The 21149-nt window shown below is 54.5% G+C and overlaps 1 protein-coding gene across 1 annotated transcript in view; it reads left to right on the top strand.

Moving 5' to 3' along the window:
* The first annotated feature begins 15581 nt into the window (after positions 1-15581).
* NTN1 (netrin 1) overlaps positions 15582-21149 on the top strand; it is a 139781-nt gene continuing 134213 nt past the window's right edge. The window contains exon 1 of the mRNA XM_041001039.1: positions 15582-16638. Within this exon, the coding sequence (XP_040856973.1) occupies positions 15624-16638 (1015 nt within the window). The 5' untranslated portion in view covers positions 15582-15623. The remainder of the gene's footprint in view (positions 16639-21149) is intronic.

Here is a 21149-nt window from a genome sequence, read left to right as displayed (position 1 = left end):
GCTTTTCTCCAGAAGCTCTAACTCCGGGGGGGGGGGGGGGGCGGACCTGCAATCGTAGGGCGGCGCCCAAGTTTTTTTTTTTTTTTTTTTCTTTTTGGCTCAAGCCCGCGGTGGGGACAGCGGAGGGCTAGGAAGCGGGGCATAGGGTGGCCGCCGCGGGGCAGTTCTCCCAGGCTGTGCATCCGACATAGGCACCGGTGCGCAGCGCGCGGCGCACGCCCCCACCAACCCCGAGTCCCGCACGCGCCCTTTGAGCACTTGGCGCGCTCTGGTTCGCAGCCTCCGGCGAACCTCGAGGCTGCTGCCGCCCGCGACCCTCCCCGCCCTGCGCTTTCCTGCCTGCGGGGTCCCTTGCCTATCTTCCCGGCGATCATTCACGGTCTAGCTGGCAGTCAGGTTGCGCTCGGCGGCCCGCCAAGCCCGGCCCTGGCCCCGAAGCGCCCGCGCCCCTGGCCACCGCGCCCGGCCCTCTCGGCTTTGCGCCCCTCGCCTTCTCCATCTTCAGGCGCTCGCTATTTTCACAGCCCCCAGTGCCCCGGCCCCGGCGCCCTGATTCAGTGCTTAGTAATTAATTTGGCGTTTCAGAATGGTCAGCGGGCTGGATAATGGGCGCATTCATCCCGCGGGGCTAATCTCAACAGAGGTGGGAAGAAAGGCTTTCACAGACAGAAAATGCCATTCGCCGAGCGCTCAAAGGGGCTGTCAGTCCCGGAATAAATCGCCGCCGCGCCCGGCGGCTCCTCGGGCCATTTCCATACCAGCGCTGGCCAGTGCCGGGGACCCGCCGGCCTCGCTCCCGGCTCCCGGGGAAGCCCTCACTTGGGTGCCTCCGTCGGGGAAGTCTGGGCGAGAGGGGCCGGGGTATGGGGTGGGGGAGGGTGGAGAAACCGGGAGTCCTCGCGCTCGGGGTTCAGGCCGCAGGGGACAAAGGGATGGATTTGGAAAATACCAGGCTCAACTAAGAAGGAAGCACAGCTGCCTCCGGGCGCACGGACGGTAGCGCTGGGGCTCCAGTGCGACCTCTGTCCGAAACCCGGTGGTTTGCCTAAGGGGTTCCCGTGTGGCCCCGCAGGCTCCCAGGACTGCGCCTGGGATTCACGCACTCAGCGCTGTGCCGGGCCGACCTGCACCTGACTTGCGACTCGTTCGCGCCCCGGGGGCGCGCCCAGCGTTCTTGGTGCCCGTGGTGGCTTCCTTCTGGCACCTAGACCCTAGGATCTGTCTGGGATCTGGCTGAGAGGGGGCGACAGCAGTTTACAGTTGTCCGCGATTTCTTGGAGCGCGGGGTGCTGGAGGAGAGGTGGTGTCTGAAGTCCTGAGCCTTTCTCGCCCCCTCTCCCCATTGCGGCTGCCGCCACCACCGCTCTTTGGCGGAACCAGGCTGGGCGCACCTGCCAGCCGTCGTCCAGCCTGCAGCGCCCAGACAGCGACCACGGGACGCTGGCTCGGAGTTTCCTTAGCATCGAGCTTCTGCGTGGATGTTCCGCATGAGCCCTGGGACCTTGCTGCGCCCTGGGCCCTGGGTGGCGGGGAGGTGGGCCATTCTCCTGTGGTGAGGGAGGGAGCCGAGACTCTCTTCCTAGACCGTGCTGGCTGCAGAAGGGAAGTGGCCAGGGTGGAAGAGCCGCTTGGGGACCGGCCTCGTGGGTGCACAGGGTGTACCAAGCAGGTGGATTCCCTTGTCTCGCATCCGCTTCTGAGGGGAAGTCGCTCCTCCCGTAGGAGTCCTGGATTCTTCATCTGTAGGACAAGGACAGATTGCGATCCCACGTGGTCTTGGGAGTCAGGTACCCTCAGTAGAAGGAGTCTCCCACGCTTGGGGATGGGAACTCTCCGTAGAAGGAGGCCGGGTATCACTCATATCTCTAATCCTGGCCCCCAAATCCCTGGCATCTCTCTTCTATCTTCTACTCAGGACTTCTAAACCAATCCACACTTTTCTCTTTTAAGATGTATTTATTTTGATTTATTTGAAAGTCAGGGTTACAGAGAGAAGCGGGGGGGGGAGGGAGGGGGGAGAGAGAGAGATCCTTCACCAACTGGTTCACTTCCCCAAGTGACCCCAGTGGTCAGGGCTGGACCTCACTAAAGCTCAGGAGCCTGGGAACTGCACGTGTCTGGATCTCCCATATGCCTAGCCCCTTCCCCGCTGCTTTACCTCGCTGATAGTTGGATCGGAAGTGGAGCAGCCTGGACTCAGGCTGTGGAAGGCCAGTGTGGCTGGCCTGGGCGCCTGGAAGCCACGCTTTCCAGGGACCTGGAGCAGCCTCTTGAAGCTCTTAGAGCTTCCACAGAGGGAGAGGTTTCACAGATGGCACCCAGTTCCTCAGGGTGTCTGGCGGCCCTCACGGTTTGAGCATGGCTGAGGGCTTTGACACCCGGTTATGCAGGCAGCCTATTTAGGGAAGTGCAACCTAAACGGGGCTCTTTGCCCAGCCGCTCCTTCCCTCACAGCTCCAGCTCTTGGTCTGCAGGACTCCCAGCTAAGCAGCGCCCTCCCCCGGTTGCAGTCTAGGGATTGCCTGGGGACCCCCTAGAGTGTGCAGCCAGCAGGGGGCAGCAGCTCTGGAGTGGCCTGAGGGCCCCAACCCAGGGGCTTATCAGCGTGCCTCATCGCAGGGCACCCTGCAGGCCCCTGCGCAAATGGCACAGACCTGCCCAAAGGCCCTCCTCCTTAGCAAAGTAAACCTGTCCCTGCCAAGGACAAACCAGCCAGCCTTAGAAGCACCTGCAGGAACCCAGGTGCCAGCTGTGGTCTGGAATACCCAGCACTTGCCTTTCTCACCCTACAGGGGCTTGAAAGAAGGTTTGAAGGTGGGGGTCGGGCCGAGAGAAAACTGGAAGAGCTGGGGAGAAAGCCCGAAAGCTGATAGGGGGAGGAGACCCTGTCGTGTGAAGGAGAGAAAGAGAAGGGGCAGGAGTGGGGCCGAGTCCCTATTTATGCAAGCCATTTGTAGCTGCGGACTGTAAAACTGGGCAGGAGCCTCTGGAGTAATTCATAGTGTTTGGACAAGACAAACATTGTTCTGCTTTAAACAAACCTCCAGAAAGGTCAGCTTGGTTCATCCCTTTGCTGCGAGTCGCTGAGACAATCCAGATGATGAGAAAATCAGATCTTAGTGGCAGGGGCCCAGCCAGGAGGTAGCCGTGGTCTCCCAGAGGAACCCTCCCGGGGAGGCTGGGCAAGGATGCCCGGTGCCAGGGAGGCTGTGTGGCTCCCTTGGAAAAGGTCTGGTGCCCATTCGGCAGTCAGAGACCGGATGCATGGTGTGCATGTGTGTGCACGTGACTGATAAGGAAGCATGACTGTTGTCAAGGCTGACACGGCTGGCAATGTGCGTCTTCTCTGATGAGAAGTGACAGTTTACGGATGCTGCACCCTGTCTCGCGCCTTACCCACCAAGGCCTGGGTACCCTCAAGGGCTGGCTGGCATGTCTCCTGCAAGGGCAGGTTTGCTTTCTTAGGGGAGGAGGACCACCTGCTGTGTCCATGGAACCAATGGTGTCTTGCATGCCACCCCCCCAGGTCCCATGCTCTGTGCTAGGTGTTGGGATGCAACAATGACAAGATAGATGTTGCTAGCCACTGTGGTGATGATGAAGATGATGATGGTGTCTATGAGCATGAGCCTCTGCTTGGGAGGGAGGTACCAGACGCTTAGCTAAAGCAGACACTTCCTGTTGATATTTATGTTGCAGACACAGCGTTGTTTGATGCCCATTGAAACCAAAGCTCAGGGCCGCTGGGGTCTGACTGACACCCACCCCTATGTGATCTCCAGTGGCCCAGTGCAAGTTAGCAGTCTCTCCCTAGATTCCTGATCTCCCTGCAGCTGACCTTGGAAAAGGGAGTAGCATTGGGTGGGCTGGTTCCAGCCAAAAGCTCATGTAGGACTGTGGGCACACCAGGGTCTTCTGTATATATATGTATTTTATATAATATAATATATATATATATATATATATTTTGTCTCTGTACTCCTGGAGTCCCAGGAAGGGAAGGGAAGGAGGAAAGCAGAACATAGATGGCTTTTTCTAAAAAAGACGTGGATGCTGCTGGCCAGCGGCCATGGCGGAGATGTGAAGGGGCAAGACCAAACAGTCGCAGTGCAGCACCACCGCACTGACCACCCAAGGAGCTGGTGCAAACAGGGCTTCAGTTCCTTGGGAGACCCCATAAACCAGGTGCTTGGCCAGAGGCTAGGAAGTGGCACCCTGGGCTCGGCCACGGCTTTCGGCTCTCTCTCTCTCTCTGCCGGCCTTGTGTGTGGTTTCTGGGGGCTGGCATGGCAGTGCTTCTGGCCTGACGTCATCTCCTCTCTCCCCTCCCCGCCTGGTTTCCTTTGACACCTTGTTACGGCTGGGTAATCCCCGCGCTTACCCAATGTGCTTGGAATCAACGACCCACGTCTGTTTTCATCCCATGCCACCTCTCGGGGTTAATGTCCTCCACATTTCCTCCTGGTGTGCTGGATAGGCCAACAAGGCCTTGTTTTACTGATGTCTGGGGGAGAAGAAGCTGTTCCACCTAATTGATTTTTGCAGCGAACAGAAGTTTAGTTCTTGGAGTACAGGCATTTTTTGGGCTTAGTCATTGTTTTAGGAAAAAATTTTTTTTTTTCATAAACATTAGGGCTTTTTTTCTTTCCATCTAAGTTAACAGAACCAGGTGTAGCAGGTGCTTCTGGGTGTGGTCCAGTGGTGACCCATGAGCCAATTCCATGGCTCACAGTCATCTTTGGGATCTGGGCCTCTCTGGTGTCAGCTTCCTGGCTTGTCATCTGGGAGGTGGAGGCATCAGATGAGAACTTTTTTTTTTAAAAAAAATATTTATTTATTTTTATTGGAAAGTCAGTTATACTCTCCTCTCTAGGAGGAGAGACAGAGAGGAATATCTGTCTTCCATTGGTTCACTCCCCAGTTGGCCGCAACAGCCAGAGCTGAGCTGATCTGAAGCCAGGAAGTCAGGAGCTTCTTCTAGGTCTCCCATGCAGGTACAGAGTCCCAAGGCTTTGGGCCATTTTCGACTGCTTTCCTGGGCCACAGCATGGAGCTAGATGGGAAGTGGGGCCACAGGGATACGAACTGGCATCCATGTGGGATCCTGGTGCGTGCAAGGCGAGGGCATTAGGTACCAGACTACTGTGCCAGGCTCAGATGAAAACTTTTTAGAGGCCCTGCTGTGGCCTAGCATCATTCCCCACCCCCACCCTTGATCAAGGCTATCAATCAGTGGCTCTCTGTTCCCCTGGAGGAACAGAAAATTCCAGACTTGAACTGATCCATACATGTAGCTCAAAGACCTCTGATAGGCTAAACTTCCCTGAGACTGTGGCTCTGGCCCCAGACACGATGACTCCCTTAGTTCAGGACTGGAAAGGGTGTGGCAGGCTTGGCCTTCAGCGGAAGGCCTTGGCACCCACAGCAAGTGCTAGGCAAGCTTAGAGCTAGGTGGCTAGGTGGCTCTAAGGTCAGTGTTGTGGCGTGCAATGGACGGTGGCATGAGGTCATTGGCCCAAAGTAAGACTTTAGGGAACACTTCAAGGTCCAGGTTCTTGTGGTTTCCTTTTGGGTTCCTTTCAGGAACCTCCAAACTTGCCTTTAAAAATAATTTATTTCAAAGGTAGAGTTATAGAGAGAGGTTGATCTTCCATCTGTCGTTTCACTCCCTGCCCCCCGCCCCCCCCAGATGGCCACAGCATCCCAGTGCTAGGCCAGGTCAAGGCCAGAAGCTTCATCTGGGTCTCCCCTGTGGGTAGCAGGGACTCAGCTACTTGGGCCAGCATCCTTTTTGTCCAGGGAGCAAGTAGGATTTGAACCTGTCCTCATCTGGAACATAGGTGTTGCAAATGCCGCCTGAACCAGTCACCTCTCCAATTGATCCCTCAAATGTGCCTTTTAAAGATTTAAGCAGGAGCCTGTTAATTCTGGTATTTGCAGGTGGATAGGTCCTTTTGGCTGTTGTCACACATTGGCACACCCTTGGTGCTACTCTTACAGGTCGAGGCCCAGGTCTGCGTCACAGGCTTGTGACCTGGGGCTGGGCATCCTCCCAAGACTGCGGGGAGAATCTGTCTCCTGAAGGTGGTGTCTCTCTGACCTTATGTGGTCCCACCGTCTCCTGTCTGCCCTGTGAGTTCTCCCTCTGCCTTTCTTAGAACAGCACTCGGGCTCACCTTGAGGCCCCCTGAGGAACACCTGCCGTGGTCTCCTCATCTGAAGACCCTGAGCGGCATCCCATCATCTGCCAAGATCGCTTTTTGCCATATAAGGTCACGTTCACTGGCTGCAGGGATTAGGATGTGAATATCTTTCCGGAGGCACGTTCCAGCCAACCACAGCTGGCCCCTCGCAATCTTCCACTGTCTCTGTCACCGCTGCCTTGGCTCATGGGCTGTGGGCCCGACTTTCACATCCCAGGCGGGCTGGAAGACACGGAGGATCTGGAGGGTCCAGACCAATGCCACTCTAGGAACTTGCGATGAGTCCGAAGACAGGATGATCTGAAAGAGCTAAGGAAAAGGCCAGCCATGGAAGCCTTGAGGTGCCCAGGGTGGAACTGGCCAAGTTCAAAAGCCTGGTCCCAGTGGGTAAGGTCCTGCACATCTGGCTCCTACCCTCCTCCCTCTGCCTGTTCAGGTCTCTGCCCAGGTCCCACCATGGCAGCACCAAGCTCTGGGTCTTGGTCTGCCATTCCTTCCTGAAATGCCATGATTTCCCCACCTACTCACTGTCCTCTTGGCTCCCTTCCTGCTTCCATTCACTCTGCCATTCACATCCTTTTTGAAGGATCCAGAAGCCTCTCGAGTGCCCTGCTGAGAAGCCGCCTTCTCTCTGGCCACTCTCTGCTCCCGTCTTAGCATCCATGTGTGTTCAGTTTAGTTACCTTGACCTTCGGCCATTTGCCTCTTTACATGCATCTTGAGGTGGGATAGCTAGAACCTGCTAGAAACCCTTAAATAGGCTATTCTCATTCTCTTGGAAGTGGCTTCAATCCCTCTTAATAAACTAGCATCCAACCCAGACAAGTTGACCACCAAGTTTTGACATGAGTTTTGGTGGGTACAAACCACACTGAGACCATGCCATGATTCCCTCTTTTGTTTCTAAACATCTTCTCTCTTCCCACTCTTTCTTCCCCTAGGAGCACACGGAGATAAATTTCAAATGGATCATAATTGGAGTGGAAGCTGCCATTTACAAATGGGAAGAGGACTCTTTTTTAATGTACAGCATTTTAAAAATATCTATTTGAAAGGCAAATATGCGCACACTCACACCCACACTCACACACACACCGACCCACACACACACAATTTCCCAACCACTGATTCACGCCTCAAGGGCCCACGACAGCCAGGTCACAGCTAGAAGCCTGGAGCTTGATCTGGGTTTCCCTTGTGTTTGGCAGAAACCTTCTATCTCCCAGGGCATGTGTTAGCAGGAAGCTGGACTGGAAGTGGAGTAGCCAGGACTTGAACCAGGCACTCAGACAAAAGGATGCAAAGGATCTAAGGGGTGTCTTAACTGCCCAGAGGCCCTCCCTGAAATCCCTTTTTTGATGGTCATAAGCGTAGGTGCAGAGAGTGGGACTGGAGCCCCCTGGCAGTTAGGGGCCAGGGGGGCAGCGACCTGCTCTGTGGCAGACAGGACTGCCCTGCCCTGTCCTGCCCAGGGAAGCACCTTTCTGCCCCAAATGCCACTAGCACCTCTGTGGAAAAAAGCTCTCTTCAGGAAACACTTTGAGTTGGAGGCCTAAAATAACAATTTTCCACTCTCCACTGATTACCTTCCGTGGTCGGAGACTATTTCAGAGGTGGATGTGGGGCGGTCAAGTGAGCACTTGGGATGCCTGCATCCCACACCAGAATGCCTGGGTTGTAGTCCTGCCTTTGCTTCTGATGTAGCCTCTTGTTCCTCTGGGAGGTAGCGGGCCGGCAAGGGTCCCTGCCACCCACATGCCAGACCTGTGACCCCAGCCTGGTCCAGTCCTGACTGATGTTTGCATTTGGGAATGTGAAGCAGCAGGTGGGAGATCTCCTTGTCTGATTCTGTGTGTCTCTACCTTTCAAATAACATAGAAAAGAATTTTTTAAAAAATCCAGCCACCAAAAGTGACAGCTTAGAAAGACCTAATAAAGAACAGGATGAGAGCAATCAAAAAAAATTTTTTTTTGGAGCATTTCAAGTTGTTCTAAATACATCACCTACTAAAGCACTCTATGTCCCTGGCTCACCTCTGCGAGACCCTCTGAATCATCTTCTTCTTGGCCTCACTCCAGGGTCATGGCCAAACCTGGAGCCCTCACCCAGAGCACTCCCTCCTCTGCAAGGGTTAAGTGAGCCTAGCTCCCCCAGCCACACCCCACAACTCAGAGCACCCCACTATTACCTACTTTCCTTGGCACCTTCGCTTTGCTCTATGCCTCAAGGCTACTCTTCTACTCTTGACAGACTCCCCACTGGGGGACCCATTTTCTTGATTCTAAAAGCATCTGCCATAATGGGACCTTGTGGAGAGAATTCTGCCCATACAGACCAATCAAATCAAAGCCTGGGGGCTGCCCTCCTTTCTCCACAGGCATTTTCCCTCACTCCTTCAAAGGACCCTGGTAGAAGAAAGGATTTGGGCTTTGTAGGGACTTCTAGGCCCAACTCCTAGACCCTCAGTCAAGTAAGCCTGCAAAAGGGGAGGCCTGAGCTGAAGAAGCAGCCATGCAGCACCAGGATGGGTAGGGATTACCCAGGAAACCTTCCAACATGGCCTTTCTGGGTTCCAACAGTCACATCTTGGGGCATCCTCTCCAGGGTCCTGGGGTCCCTCAAGCAGCCCTCCCTGTGGTTAGTGGGATGAACTATACTTTGGAAGCCTTTAAGGATCCCAGTTGGTACAGGGTCATGAGTCTGGTAGGCACATCTGAGCATTAATAGTGATTACACACACACAGAGAGAACTTTTCAATCTTGGTGTCTTCCAGAAGTTCACAGAAAATCCCTATCAAGAAAAACAAACAAACTATGCATGGGTCTCAGAATTTTTTGTGCACCCAAAGAAATTTAGTTTTCCATTCTAGTCTTCCCTAATTAAAACACTTCTTTAAAAAAAATTTTCATCTTCTTGGGGCTGCAGTACTGGCATCTCATAAGGGTGTTGGTTTGAATTCTAGATTCTCTGCTTCTGATCCTGTTAATATGCCAGCAAGGCAGTGGAGGAGGGCCCAAGTACAACCCAAGTGGTAGACCTGGATGGATTCAGGCCGTTTCTGCCACTTGGGGAATGAATCAGTGGGCAGAAGATTGGTCTCTTCCTCTCTCTCTCTCTCTCAAGTGAGAAAAAAAATTAATCTTTTCAAAAGTAAAATAAATAATAACAAGTAAATCCTTTGGTCATCACCTCCATGACGAAGGTCACGCAGGTCAGTGCACTTCATTTAAGCCCTTGCTCCTTCCAAGGGGAATTGAGAACATTGTTGGATTGGGCCTGGTGATATGGTACGGTGGGTTAAGCCCTCGCTTGTGTTGCTGGCATCTCATGACAGTATTCTCAGTCCTGGCTGCTGTACTTCTGATCTAACTCTCTGCTCACGCACCTGGGAAAGCAATGGGGATGGCCCAAGTGCTTGGGTCTGAACCACTAGAGCACAAGCAGACTTTTTTGAAATTCTATAGGCTGTGAACTTGGGGCCACTGCTCCCGCGGGCAGCAGCATGGCTTTCTCCAAGTCCTCCTCCCACCCCTGTCCTGGTCTCCTACTTGGTCTTGCCTCCTGGAAGACACCCTCCTTTCTGGCATAATCCCGATCTCTCTCTCTCTCTCTCTTTCTCTCGGACCACATGTGGGCTGCTGGGTGCTAGGGACAGGACAGGGTATGTCCCATAGACCTGTTGGCCACCGCTCTTTCTCACAGGCAGTCACCCACCTTGATAGGATCTGGTGTTTTGCCTAGCAAGCTGTCCTCGACTGCTTTCCCAGGCCACAAGCAGGGAGCTAGATGGGAAGTGGAGCTGCTGGGATTAGAACCGGCGTCCAAATGGGATCCTGGTGTGTCTCGTACTGGCCACAAGGCCTCCCTTCTTTCTGCAAACCTCCAGGCCTCCTGGTTCCTCCCCCTGCTCTTGGCAGACCTTGTTACTTCCTAGTTCATGGAGACCAGAGGCCTGCCAAATGGGTGGTTTTTAATCTGTTTTCAGCTCCTCTGGTTCTCTACTCCCTCCACTGCCAGCTCCTTCCTAGCATGTTCAAATACCCTTATCTTGTACACAGCAATAAAAAAAAAAAAATACCCCTGCCTTCCCTCCATCCTGTGTCACCTTCCAGCTGGCCTCTCTCTTTCCTGCCACTTGTATTCACACATCTTAGAAGCTGTCTACACTTGCTATCTCCACTTTCTCACCTCCCTGGCACTCCACAGCCCCGGGGCAGCCTGACTTCTGTCCCCGCCATCCTTCTCTGCTCTGGCTGGTCAAGGTCGCCTCCTGACTTTTGGCTAGTTTAATCCCAAGGACTCTTGGCAGATCTTATCTTGACCTTTAAAGGTGTGTGACGCTGCTTCCGGCCCCTCCTTCCTGGAAAAGGTCTCGTTTCTGGGACACCTGAGTCTCTCAGTCCTCCTCTTCCTCCTCTGGCTTCTCCTAGAACATCAAATCCACCCACTGCTCTGCTGGCTGATCGCTCTGGCTTCACAGGTAAGACTGTGTGCCGGCCACTGCCCCCTCCTCAGGCATTCCTTCTAGGGAACACCTGCACAGACTTTTTGCGCCCACCACGGCTGTGTTTGGAACTCCCAGTTTGTCAGGCGGATCCTGCTGCTCCGAGCCTGACCCCGCCTTGCGGGGTGTGTATTTATAACCCCTGGCTCCGAGGCACTCTCGTGACACTTACACATCTGTTTTTTTCATTTTGTCTCTTCCAAAGGCAGCGGGTGCTCAGCCGGGGGACACTGACAAATGAGAGGGCCCCGGGAGAGGCGGCAGAGAGCTCAGAAAAACCATGTCCCGAGAGAGATCCGTCAAGGAACTGGGAATATCTGGGGCCTGGAAGAGCTAACACGGGGATGACAGAGGTCTGGCGTCCCAAAATAGGAAGAAAGCAGACAACATCCATCTGACCTGCATGGTCGGGTTGGAACGAGACCAGCTGTGGAAGGGATTGAGAGTGTTTGGTTTTTGCATGGAGGTAGAGAAGGTCTCCTGTGTTCCAGAAGTTTCTGGAGCTCCTAGATAGAAGACGCACCCCGCCCAGCGGGAGCTAGTGAAGGTGACAGGCTTAGACCTACAAGAAAAGTAGAAGCTGCACCTCTCCTGCCCTCTAAGGTTGGTTGGCTCCAGGGAGAGCAATTGCAAATTGCCTGCCAGACTGGATCCACCAAACGTTCAGTAGACAGAAAGCAGGCCACACAGCAGGGGGAAGGCTTGGATAGCACTTGGCTATCTGAGTGCTGGAGATGCTTCCAAGGCACATGCAGGCCAGGTGGGCAGTGGGCTGGGCACCTGTTTGCCTCCTTCCAACCCCACCTGGCCACATTGGCCTTTCCTCACTTGGTCTCTGCTACTGGGATGCCATGGCTGACATGAGGGGTTCTAACGAAACCAAGGCAGGGGTGGGGGATGATGTTTCCCTGGGGGATTGTTGGGGATGGATGGGTGCTCATGACCTCACACTATGGGGGCAACCCCATCCCCTGCCTCTAGAAGAAATTCCTATGTGATTGTAGCACTAAGACTAGTTGGGATTCTCTTGAGCAACGGGTCTTTTGGATGAACTGTGTAAGGGATGTGGTGTCCTCTCATTTGGGGGACAATTCTGTACCCCCAACAGGAGGAGGTGACTGGGCATTCCAGGGTGCAATGGGCATTTTTTTTAAACCCCCATGTGCATATTTTCTTTTATGCTGGCCTTTTCTCACCTCTCCTTCCTGCCTCACTTTACAATATTTAGTACACCCAAGCCAAGGTAAATAAAATTCACCTGTTGCCTCATTATCCGGAGAGAGCCATTATAACAATGTTGGCTCCTGATGCACACTTTAAAAATATACACAAAAATAAGATTTCCCTATTCATGTTTTTAAATTTGCTTTATTCCTTTTGTGATATGGTGTGAACAACTTTTCGCATGATTCCAACTTCTTTCAACGATTTCAAATGCTTGCATAACTCTAGCAATTGCAGTACTGGTCACAGGAGCTGGCATGGTGGTATAGGGAGTTATACCACTGCCAGCAGTGCTGGCATCCCATATGAAAGCACTGGTTTGAGTCCCTGCTGCTCCACTTCTGATCAAACTTCCTCCTAATGTACCTGGGAAAGCATCCGAAGATGCTTGGGCCTCCGTACCCAAGGAGGAGACCAGGCTGGCCTTGTGGCCATTTGAGGGGAGTGAACCAGTGGATGGAGCATATCTCTGCCTCTTCTCTTTTAATGCTGTCTTTCAAATAAACTCCTAAAACAGACTTTTCATCTGCATTTCTATGTCTGCTTACTGCATGAGTGGCTTCATGAATATTTACACATGCAAGGAATCTTCAAAAATCTCATGAAACACATGTATTATGGGAACACACTGCATGGGTTTCACAACTTTTTACACCCCTATGTGTTTATCCGCCATGCCATTTTTCACAAGCTTTTTGCATGTAGAGTCACATTCATGGGTACTACTGAAGCACAGGACGGCTACGTATCTACTGCATGCCGTAAGACTGACATGTGCCCATTCAGCGGATGCTCACAGTGAGGTGGGTGTGACTATCACCCTAATACAGATGAGAAAACGGAGGGTCAGGAAGATGCTGTCACCTGCCGGAGCCCCACATGACCCCGGCAAAGTTTGAGGCCAGGCACACTGAGTCCATGCTATGTGCTCTGCTGCCCGTCGTGGACTTGACTGGGATCCTGCCATCCACAGTGTCTTCCCTCTCCTTGTAATTTATGTTATTTTGCCATATTTTAAGTACCCTTGTAAGTCACCTGAAATCCTCCCTACCACAAGGCAAGGTATAAATAAACAGAGCAGGGAGTGGAAATGGGGGTGGAGGTCTGGGGGTGGGCAGGAGAAAGCAAAGCTGGGAGAGCTCCCGGGTGGACAGCTTGAGTCTAGGCTGCTCTGCAAAGGAAGGCGGATTTATTTCCCTGGGCTTCGGTGAGCATCCCTGCTCCCGGGAAGAGCTGGCCTGGGTGGCCTGCTCTTGGATGGAGGGTGTGCCTCCAGGGAGCCGGAGCTGGGCCAGACTAGGCTTGGAGCCCCTTGGTAGTTTCTTAGGGTTTACAAAAATTCCAATAAGGCAGAAGAAGACACTTAAAGGGTTTGAGGCATGGGGGGATAGGGGGGTGGCAGTGAGGCAGCCTGCTGGGCCGGAACCAGAATCTGGGGCTTCTCACCCTGCTCTAGCCCTGAGTTACACATTTAAAAGAATAAGTAATGGGTAGAAGTTAGGTGCCAAACTTCCAGCCAAGGGTTATTCTTGTCCCAAAGCTCTTGGGTAGTTGCAACAGCTGCTGGGAGATGGTCACAGGAGGTTTGTGCCACTGTCCTCAGGCCTTTTGTGAAGGTGACATGGAGGGAGGTGATGGTTCTGTGTATGCCCTGGGGGGCTCTACCTGGGTGTGGCTGATGGTGATGCTGAAAGAGGTGCACAGGCTTCCAGCCCGGAATGGGATGGCTACTGGCTGAGACACTAGGGGCAAGTTTCTTCAACCTTCCTCACCTGCCAGATGCAGCCGGGGCTCCTTTGCACAGCGGTTGTTGGGGGTCCTATGAGATACTGTAGCGTGCACTACTCTTGAAATCGGTCAGGAAGCACCCAAAAACCTTGGGGGGTTGTGCCAAGACCTAGGGGACCACCCCTATGCGGCTTGAACGCCACGGATCCCGGATCCCGGGCTGCCCAGCCACTCACCACTGGGGATTTGTGCCCATCCCAGCTCCCTGCCAGCAAGAAGGAGTATTCTCTCCTGGCAGCGCTGCCCCCTAAACTCCCCTTCCACCCTCCCTCGCCACTGCTCCCCGGCATGGCAAGGGGACAGCCTCCCTCCTGGTCAGATTTACTCAGGAGTTTCGGGCCAGGGGAGCGGGAACAGGCCGAGGTCAGTCTTTCTCACCCGGCCCCGGGCTGCGTGCCCACAGGGGCACGGCCCTACACACGGTGCCACCGAGGCCAGCCGCCTGGGTTAGAGGAAGGCCCGACCTCGGCGCAGCAAAGAAAACAAACACAGATGTGTTTGGCGGGGACCAGGAACCGGCAAACAGTCCCCTCCTCCTCTGCCCGCCTACCTGCACGCTCCTCGGGGGGCGCGGGGGTTCCCCGGGGGGAGCGCGCAGGAGAAAGCTGACAGTCCCCACGCCCCTCCTCTCCCGCTCGGGGGGTGCGCGCCGACCCAGGCCACCCCCACCCCCAACCTCACACATCTTCCTCCTCCTCCGGGGTTCCCCCCACCCCCCGGGCGCTCCCGTCGCTCTTTCTTTGTTTCTGCTGCTCCTCCTCGGGCTGCCTCCCCCCGCCCCAACACGCACACCCGGGTGCCACCCTCTCGCGTTCCCGCAGGGACGGTTCCCTTTAACTTTTCCTCTTTCCCGGGGTTCCAACTTGGCCGGCGAGCGGGCGTCCTGCTCGCCGACGTTATTGGCCGGCGCCCCGCCCGGTGCCCCGCCCCCCGCCCCCGCGCTCCCGTCCGCCCCCCAACTCCCGGGCGCGAGTGGCGGCGGCGGCGCAGCCTTCGGGGGCGTGCGCGCGCGTGTGTGAGTGCGCGCCAGCGGGCGGGAGTGTGTGTGTGTCCGTGTGTGTGTGTGTGTGTGTGCGCGCGCGCGCCCCGAGCGCCGGCAGGGCGGCGGAGAGCCTGGCGGCCGCGGCGTCGTCACTCGCGCGGCCCAGAGAGGCGGCGGCCGGGACCCGGGCAGCGGCAGCGGCGGCGGCCGCGCGGGGCATGGGGCTGGCAAGCCCGCGCTGAGGCAGGACGCGCCTGCGAGCAGCCAGCGAGCGAGAGGCTCTCTGGTTCCACGGCCGCGTCAGCCTTAACTTTTCTTTCTCTTTTGCCCTCACCAGAGGTAAAGTCCTCCGGGCAGACTCCTCCTGGCCGGGATGCGGTCTCGGGGCTGGGAGGGAACTCCGGGTAGCGGGAGAAAGGGACGTGGAACTGTGTGTTCGGGGTGGGGGGAGTTGAGAGTGGGGTAAGCGACTCTCTCTCTTACGCCCAAGACTTGGGGTGCGAGGCGGGCTGGCAGCGGCCGAGCGGCCGACCGGGCACCGGCAAGGTCCTTGAGGAGCGCGGAGGCGGCGGTGGCGGGGTAGCCGAGCGTACGCCCGCTAGCGCCCGGGCTCACCGCCCGACCCGGGAGCGAGGGAGCGCCTGTGGTGGTGCGGGCCAAGACGCTTCCAGAGTCCCTCATCCCTGAAATTCTTAGGGGGAGCGAAGGGGGAGTATTCGGCTCCCGGGGTTTGGTGCCCCGGGAAGAAGCTCGGCGGGTGTTGGTGGCCCGCGCCCACCCTCGGATCGCCACCCCGGCGAGGGCCCGGAGGACGCGGGGCAGATTGGCTGAGCGTGGCTCCCTTCTTTTCCTCCGCAGGCGCTTTCTGTGGCGGGCGGACAGACTCCTCGGCGGTGCCGGGCCAGGCTGGACGCAGCAAGATGCGCACCGTGTGGGAGGCGCTGGTGGCGCTTGCAGCCTTGGTGTGCCTGGTGGGCGCGGTGCGCAACGTGCCCGGGCTCAGCATGTTCGCTGGCCAGACGGCGCTGCCGGACCCCTGCACGGATGAGAACGGCCACCCGCGCCGCTGCATCCCGGACTTTGTAAACGCGGCCTTCGGCAAGGAAGTGCGCGTGTCCAGCACCTGCGGCCGGCCCCCGGCACGCTACTGCGTGGTGAGCGAGCGCGGCGAGGAGCGGTTGCGCTCGTGCCACCTCTGCAACGCATCCGACCCCAAAAAGGCGCACCCGCCCGCCTTCCTCACCGATCTGAACAACCCGCACAACCTGACGTGCTGGCAGTCCGAAAACTACCAGCAGTTCCCGCACAACGTCACGCTCACGCTGTCGCTCGGCAAGAAGTTCGAGGTGACCTACGTGAGCTTGCAGTTCTGCTCGCCGCGGCCGGAGTCTATGGCTATCTACAAGTCCATGGACTACGGGCGCACGTGGGTGCCCTTCCAGTTCTACTCCACGCAGTGCCGCAAGATGTACAACCGGCCGCATCGCGCGCCCATCACCAAGCAGAACGAACAGGAGGCGGTGTGCACCGACTCGCACACCGACATGCGCCCGCTCGCCGGCGGCCTCATCGCCTTCAGCACGCTGGACGGGCGGCCCTCGGCGCACGATTTCGACAACTCCCCCGTGCTGCAGGACTGGGTCACGGCCACCGACATCCGCGTGACCTTCAGCCGCCTGCACACGTTCGGCGACGAGAACGAGGACGACTCGGAGCTGGCACGCGACTCGTACTTCTACGCTGTGTCCGACCTGCAGGTGGGCGGCCGCTGCAAATGCAACGGTCACGCTGCGCGCTGTGTGCGCGACCGCGACGACAACCTGGTGTGCGAGTGCAGGCACAATACGGCCGGCCCCGAGTGCGACCGCTGCAAGCCCTTCCACTACGACCGGCCCTGGCAGCGCGCCACGGCCCGCGAGGCCAACGAGTGCGTGGGTGAGTGGGGGACCGCGCGCAAAATGCGTGCGGGGTCGGGAGATGTGTGTGTGTGTGTGTGTTTGGGGGGGTGGATGTAGGCTGCCTCCGAGAGTCGCGGGCTGTGGGATGCTGCTTGTGCGGGAGGCTGGGGAGTGGGCGTGCGTCCCCGAGCGTTCTGTGCCCTGCACTCCGCCGCAGGGAGGCTCCAGAGCGGGTTGGCTTGCCCTTGCTGAGAGTTTGCTGCGCCCTGCGCTGCCCAGAAACAGCGGGAGAAAGGCCGGAGGGAGGGGGAAGACGAGGCGGGCGAGGGTGGCGGCTGGGGCTAGGCGGGGGTCCGGGGTCGGGGCTGTGGGGGAGTAGGGAGCTGCCCTGCCGAGCTTTTGCGGCGCCGAATCTCTCCCTTGCTCCGACCCAAACGCCAGGATTCACTTCCCTGCTCTGCGCAAGACTACAGCCGGGCGCGCGCGGTTGGAAATCCAGGCTCTAGTCCCGCCAAATCCCCGCCACCCCCACCCCCAGTCCCTTGGGAAGCGACAAAGAACTATTTGCGATTTACACCTAGCCTGGTTCCCGAGGAATATCACTGCTGAGCGCTCTGCTAAGTCATTTTCCGGCTTTGGGGCAGGTGAAGGGATGGGGTCGGGGGAGGAGATTGATTTTTCCTGCTCCTTTGAAGGGTGTTTGTATGAGCAAAAAGAAGTGATGTGATTTCAGTGATTTTCTCTCTACAGGTGACAAGGCAGAGTTCAGGAACTATTTTAAAACTAGTTCAGTCTGGCTCTAAGTAACAACACCAGATGGGTGGCAGTGGTGGTGGTGGTTAGCTCTTGAAGATTTGGCGAATTGAAACAGTTTGGAGTTTGCCAAGGGCCTGGCTTCTCTACGTCTTAATGGAGTTTTAATTCCTGGGAGAGAGAAATCTGGCAAAAGCTGGGTTTGGTGAAAAGGCCCTGGATGAGAGATGAGGCTTAGCAAGAAAAAAAGGGGGGGGGGGGCAGGGAAGAGGGGAGGGCTAAGTAGGTTCTACTTGTAAATTGCGCAACTTTATGTTGCCAGGCCGGCAGCAGGTCAATGTTTGGAGGTCTTCAGAGGAGATGTGGTGTGCACACCAGACTGTGGTGCTTGTGAGAATAATCTGGAGCTGGTGCACCCCCTGAAAGCTGTATCTCTTTTGTGAACTCACTGGGAAGATGCTTATGTTCCCCTGTCCCCCCCCCCTCCCAATCCCTAGAGCAGCCAGTGTGTGGGGTAGTTTGTGTGTGTGTGTGTGTGTGTGTGAGGGGGGGGGTCTCTTCAGTGGAACATTGCAACGTTGGCTGGTCCTCACAGACACACGTGTTGCGGTCTGGTTCTGATTAATTGTGTCGTGTTGTTGTCGGATACTTTGTGCCTCATGACTTGGGGATGCAGGCTTTGGAGCCAGCGAATGGAAAACATGTCTTGGAGGCCCACGCAGGCAGGCGCCCTGGGCTGCAGGCGCCTCCTGTGGTGTGGCGGCGGGCCTCCATTTTCACACTCAACTTGTCCCTCTCTTGCAGACCTGGTTGTTCAGCTCCTTTCCTTCCAGGGCCACGAGGGGTTTCCAGGACCCAGAGATTCCTCAGTGTCCTGTGTCCCCCCGCCATCCCTCCCCTCACCCCTGCCACCCCTCCCAGAGAGGCAAGTTACACCCTGATGTAGTGGCCTTGGGGATAAAATTCCTTTGATCTGCTGCGTGGCCTCCGAAATGTTGGTTTTTCCCATCTCTTCTCTTTTCCCCCCTTCCTCTTTTCTTTTCTTCCTTTTGTGCGTAAAAACCCTTTATCGACATTTAAAGGGCTTCCCAGGGTTTTGCTATCAGTTTTCGTTTGTACGTGCAAAGAAAAGATGACTTTGTGTTGTCCCTGGCCTGGTCTAATTGGACAAACACAAGTGAATACATTGAGGCGAATCAACTTGATGGGGTATACAGCTCAGCGGCTGGAAGATGTGTCCCAGCGTGGTATTGTTCAGATTCACACGGCCAGGCCCCTTCTCTCCCTGTCACTTTGCATGTGGCCAAGTAACTTGCATTTTTTCAAAAGATGGTCATGCACTTGAAATAATCTCGCTAGTTTAGGATTTGTGTCTTTTGACCAAAAGCACTTGCCGTGCACACAAATTGGGTTGGCTTTTTTTTTTTCTGGGTTGGTTGTTCTGTTTTTTGGCCAAATTGAGCAATCAACATATTAACTAATGTAATTAGTAAGCTTTCTCTCTCTCTCTCTCTCTCTCTTTTTTGGTTCAGAAAGTTTAATTAGGCCTAATAAGTACATAATCTACATGACAAATGATTGGCTAACAATATTTTTTTTTCTGGTTTCTTTTTTTTTTTCAACTGAAGTTATTTTAATTCTCCATTGTTAAGTCTCTTTAAATCTTGCCAATTATTCAGTCATCTCAGAAAAGCAAAGCCAATTCAACGAGGTTGAAGTTATTTATAGTTTCCTTTCTGAATAGGTGTTCTAATACCTCATAGATATAACTAGAAACATCACATTGATGTTGCCATAAAGACTTAATTGAAGTCCTCGTGATTTTTCCATCATTCGGTCAAGGAGAAAACCAGCCTGGACAGTTTAGAACTGATTTACAACGAAAGGTCAGACATTTATGAAAAGGCCTCATCGTGCAGATATGTGAGTGAGTTAGTATTTAACAGGTGTTTGCAGATCCTGCGGGGCACTGGGCTAGGAAAACGTGCTAATAAATCCTTCACACCCTAACTTTGTGCTATCTGGGACTCGGATTGTTCCCCAACATAATCCTATCTTGTGAATTTCACACTGTTGACATGAAGTCAGGCTACCAGTAGTATTCACAACTAAGGCATGGAGAAGAAATTTTTTTTCCTTATTCCAAAAGCCAGTCTGTTGTTCTTCCTGTGTCATTCTGTCTTTTCTTTTATAAGATCATAAGACGTGATTTATAACAGAAGAAAAAAGTCACACTGCCTTAGGGGAAGTCTTACTCTCCCTTTTCCCCACAATGGCAAAAAAAACCTCCAAAAAAAGTAAAAATGTGTGGATAATGATTGACCGGGAACCGTCACTTCCAGAAAAGGCCGAAGTATATCCAGACGGGAGAGAAATGTTCAGCTTCCGTGTGCTCTCTTTCCGGTCCTGTCTTAAAGACAAGTTTTATACAGAAAAACGTGGACTTTAGAAAAGTCCAGTTTTATTTGAAACGTAATTTTTTGGAATTTTTTTTTTGGGGGGAGAAAATATCCTCCAAGCAATATGAAAGACAAGAGTATGTATAATGTTACACAGTCTCGACAGTTCTCCAGGGAATGACTAAACACTATACGCCTGTGTGTATCGGCTGTGCTCATGTGTTTTGACACACATGTGCCTTCAGATGCATCGTGCAAAGAAGCACCCATGCGTGGTGCAGAGGTCATAGAAAGAGAAAATGCATGAACAGTTTTCCACCACCTGGGTTGTTGGGCCCCTTTGCCTCCTAACTTTTTTCCAAAAGCGCATCTGAAGACCATATTGTGTTTCATAAATTATTGACATCACTTTTAATCAGTGTCCCCCTGACATGGGAGCTGTGTTAGTATTTAGTGCCTGACAAAGCATGCTGTTTAATCTTACCGTGCGAGTGTCGGCGTGAGCTGCTGCCTGCTCTGTGACAGGTCCAGCTTATGAAAACTTGTTTTGCGACTTGCATTGCCCAGCTGTAACCCAAAACCCCCACACAAAATGCCTCTGCAGGGTGAATGCAGTGCCTAGCATACCTCCAACGGACGGTACCTGCAACATAATGTTCGTAATTGTTTAAACATGGCTTTGCCTAGCTCAGGCATGGCTCTGGGGCTGAGGCCCATCCTCAGCATAGAGAGGAAGAAAAAGACCAGAGGGTGTGCTGAGATATTGTCCTGAGAAATCCAATGCCCCAATAAAGACCCCTGTAAAACCAGAGGGCTAACGCTATTTGCTGCCTAGTCCAGAATCCAGTCTACATGGGTGTGGACAAGTGGATGTTTTCAATAGTCATAGTAATTAGAATAATTCTTGTCATTAGGATGATTAACCCTTGAGGGCTTTTCTTGTGCCAAGCACTCACATTAATTTAATCATCGTGACTGTACTAAAGTCATGGGCACTGTTATTGTTCTTATTTAGGAGGCTGAGGAAAAATATAGACTAAGGGCATCAAGTGGTTTGTCCAGAGCCGCAAGTTTGTGGTGGAGCTGGGATGGCAGTGCGAGTATACTTTGCTTTATTCCATCTGCTCTGGTTCCTCTCCACAGAACAGATAGATGGGAGGGTGGGTGGATGGATGGATGAGAGGGTGGGTGGATGGATAAATGGGAGGGTGGGTGGACGGATAGATGGGAGAATGGGTGGACAGATAGATGGGAGGATGGGTGGACGGATAGATGGGAGGGTGGGTGGATGGATAGATGGGAGGATGGGTGGACGGATAGATGGGAAGGTGAGTGGATGGATAGATGGGAGGATGGATGGATGGATAGATGGGAAGTTGGGTGAATGGATAGATGG

This window comes from Ochotona curzoniae, unplaced genomic scaffold, assembly GCF_017591425.1.
Source record: "Ochotona curzoniae isolate NIBS_2020 unplaced genomic scaffold, NIBS_Ocur_1.0 scaffold_2453, whole genome shotgun sequence".
NCBI lineage: Eukaryota > Metazoa > Chordata > Mammalia > Lagomorpha > Ochotonidae > Ochotona > Ochotona curzoniae.
The sequence above is the reverse complement of the archived record's forward strand: the minus strand, read 5'-3'. Positions and strand labels throughout refer to the sequence as shown.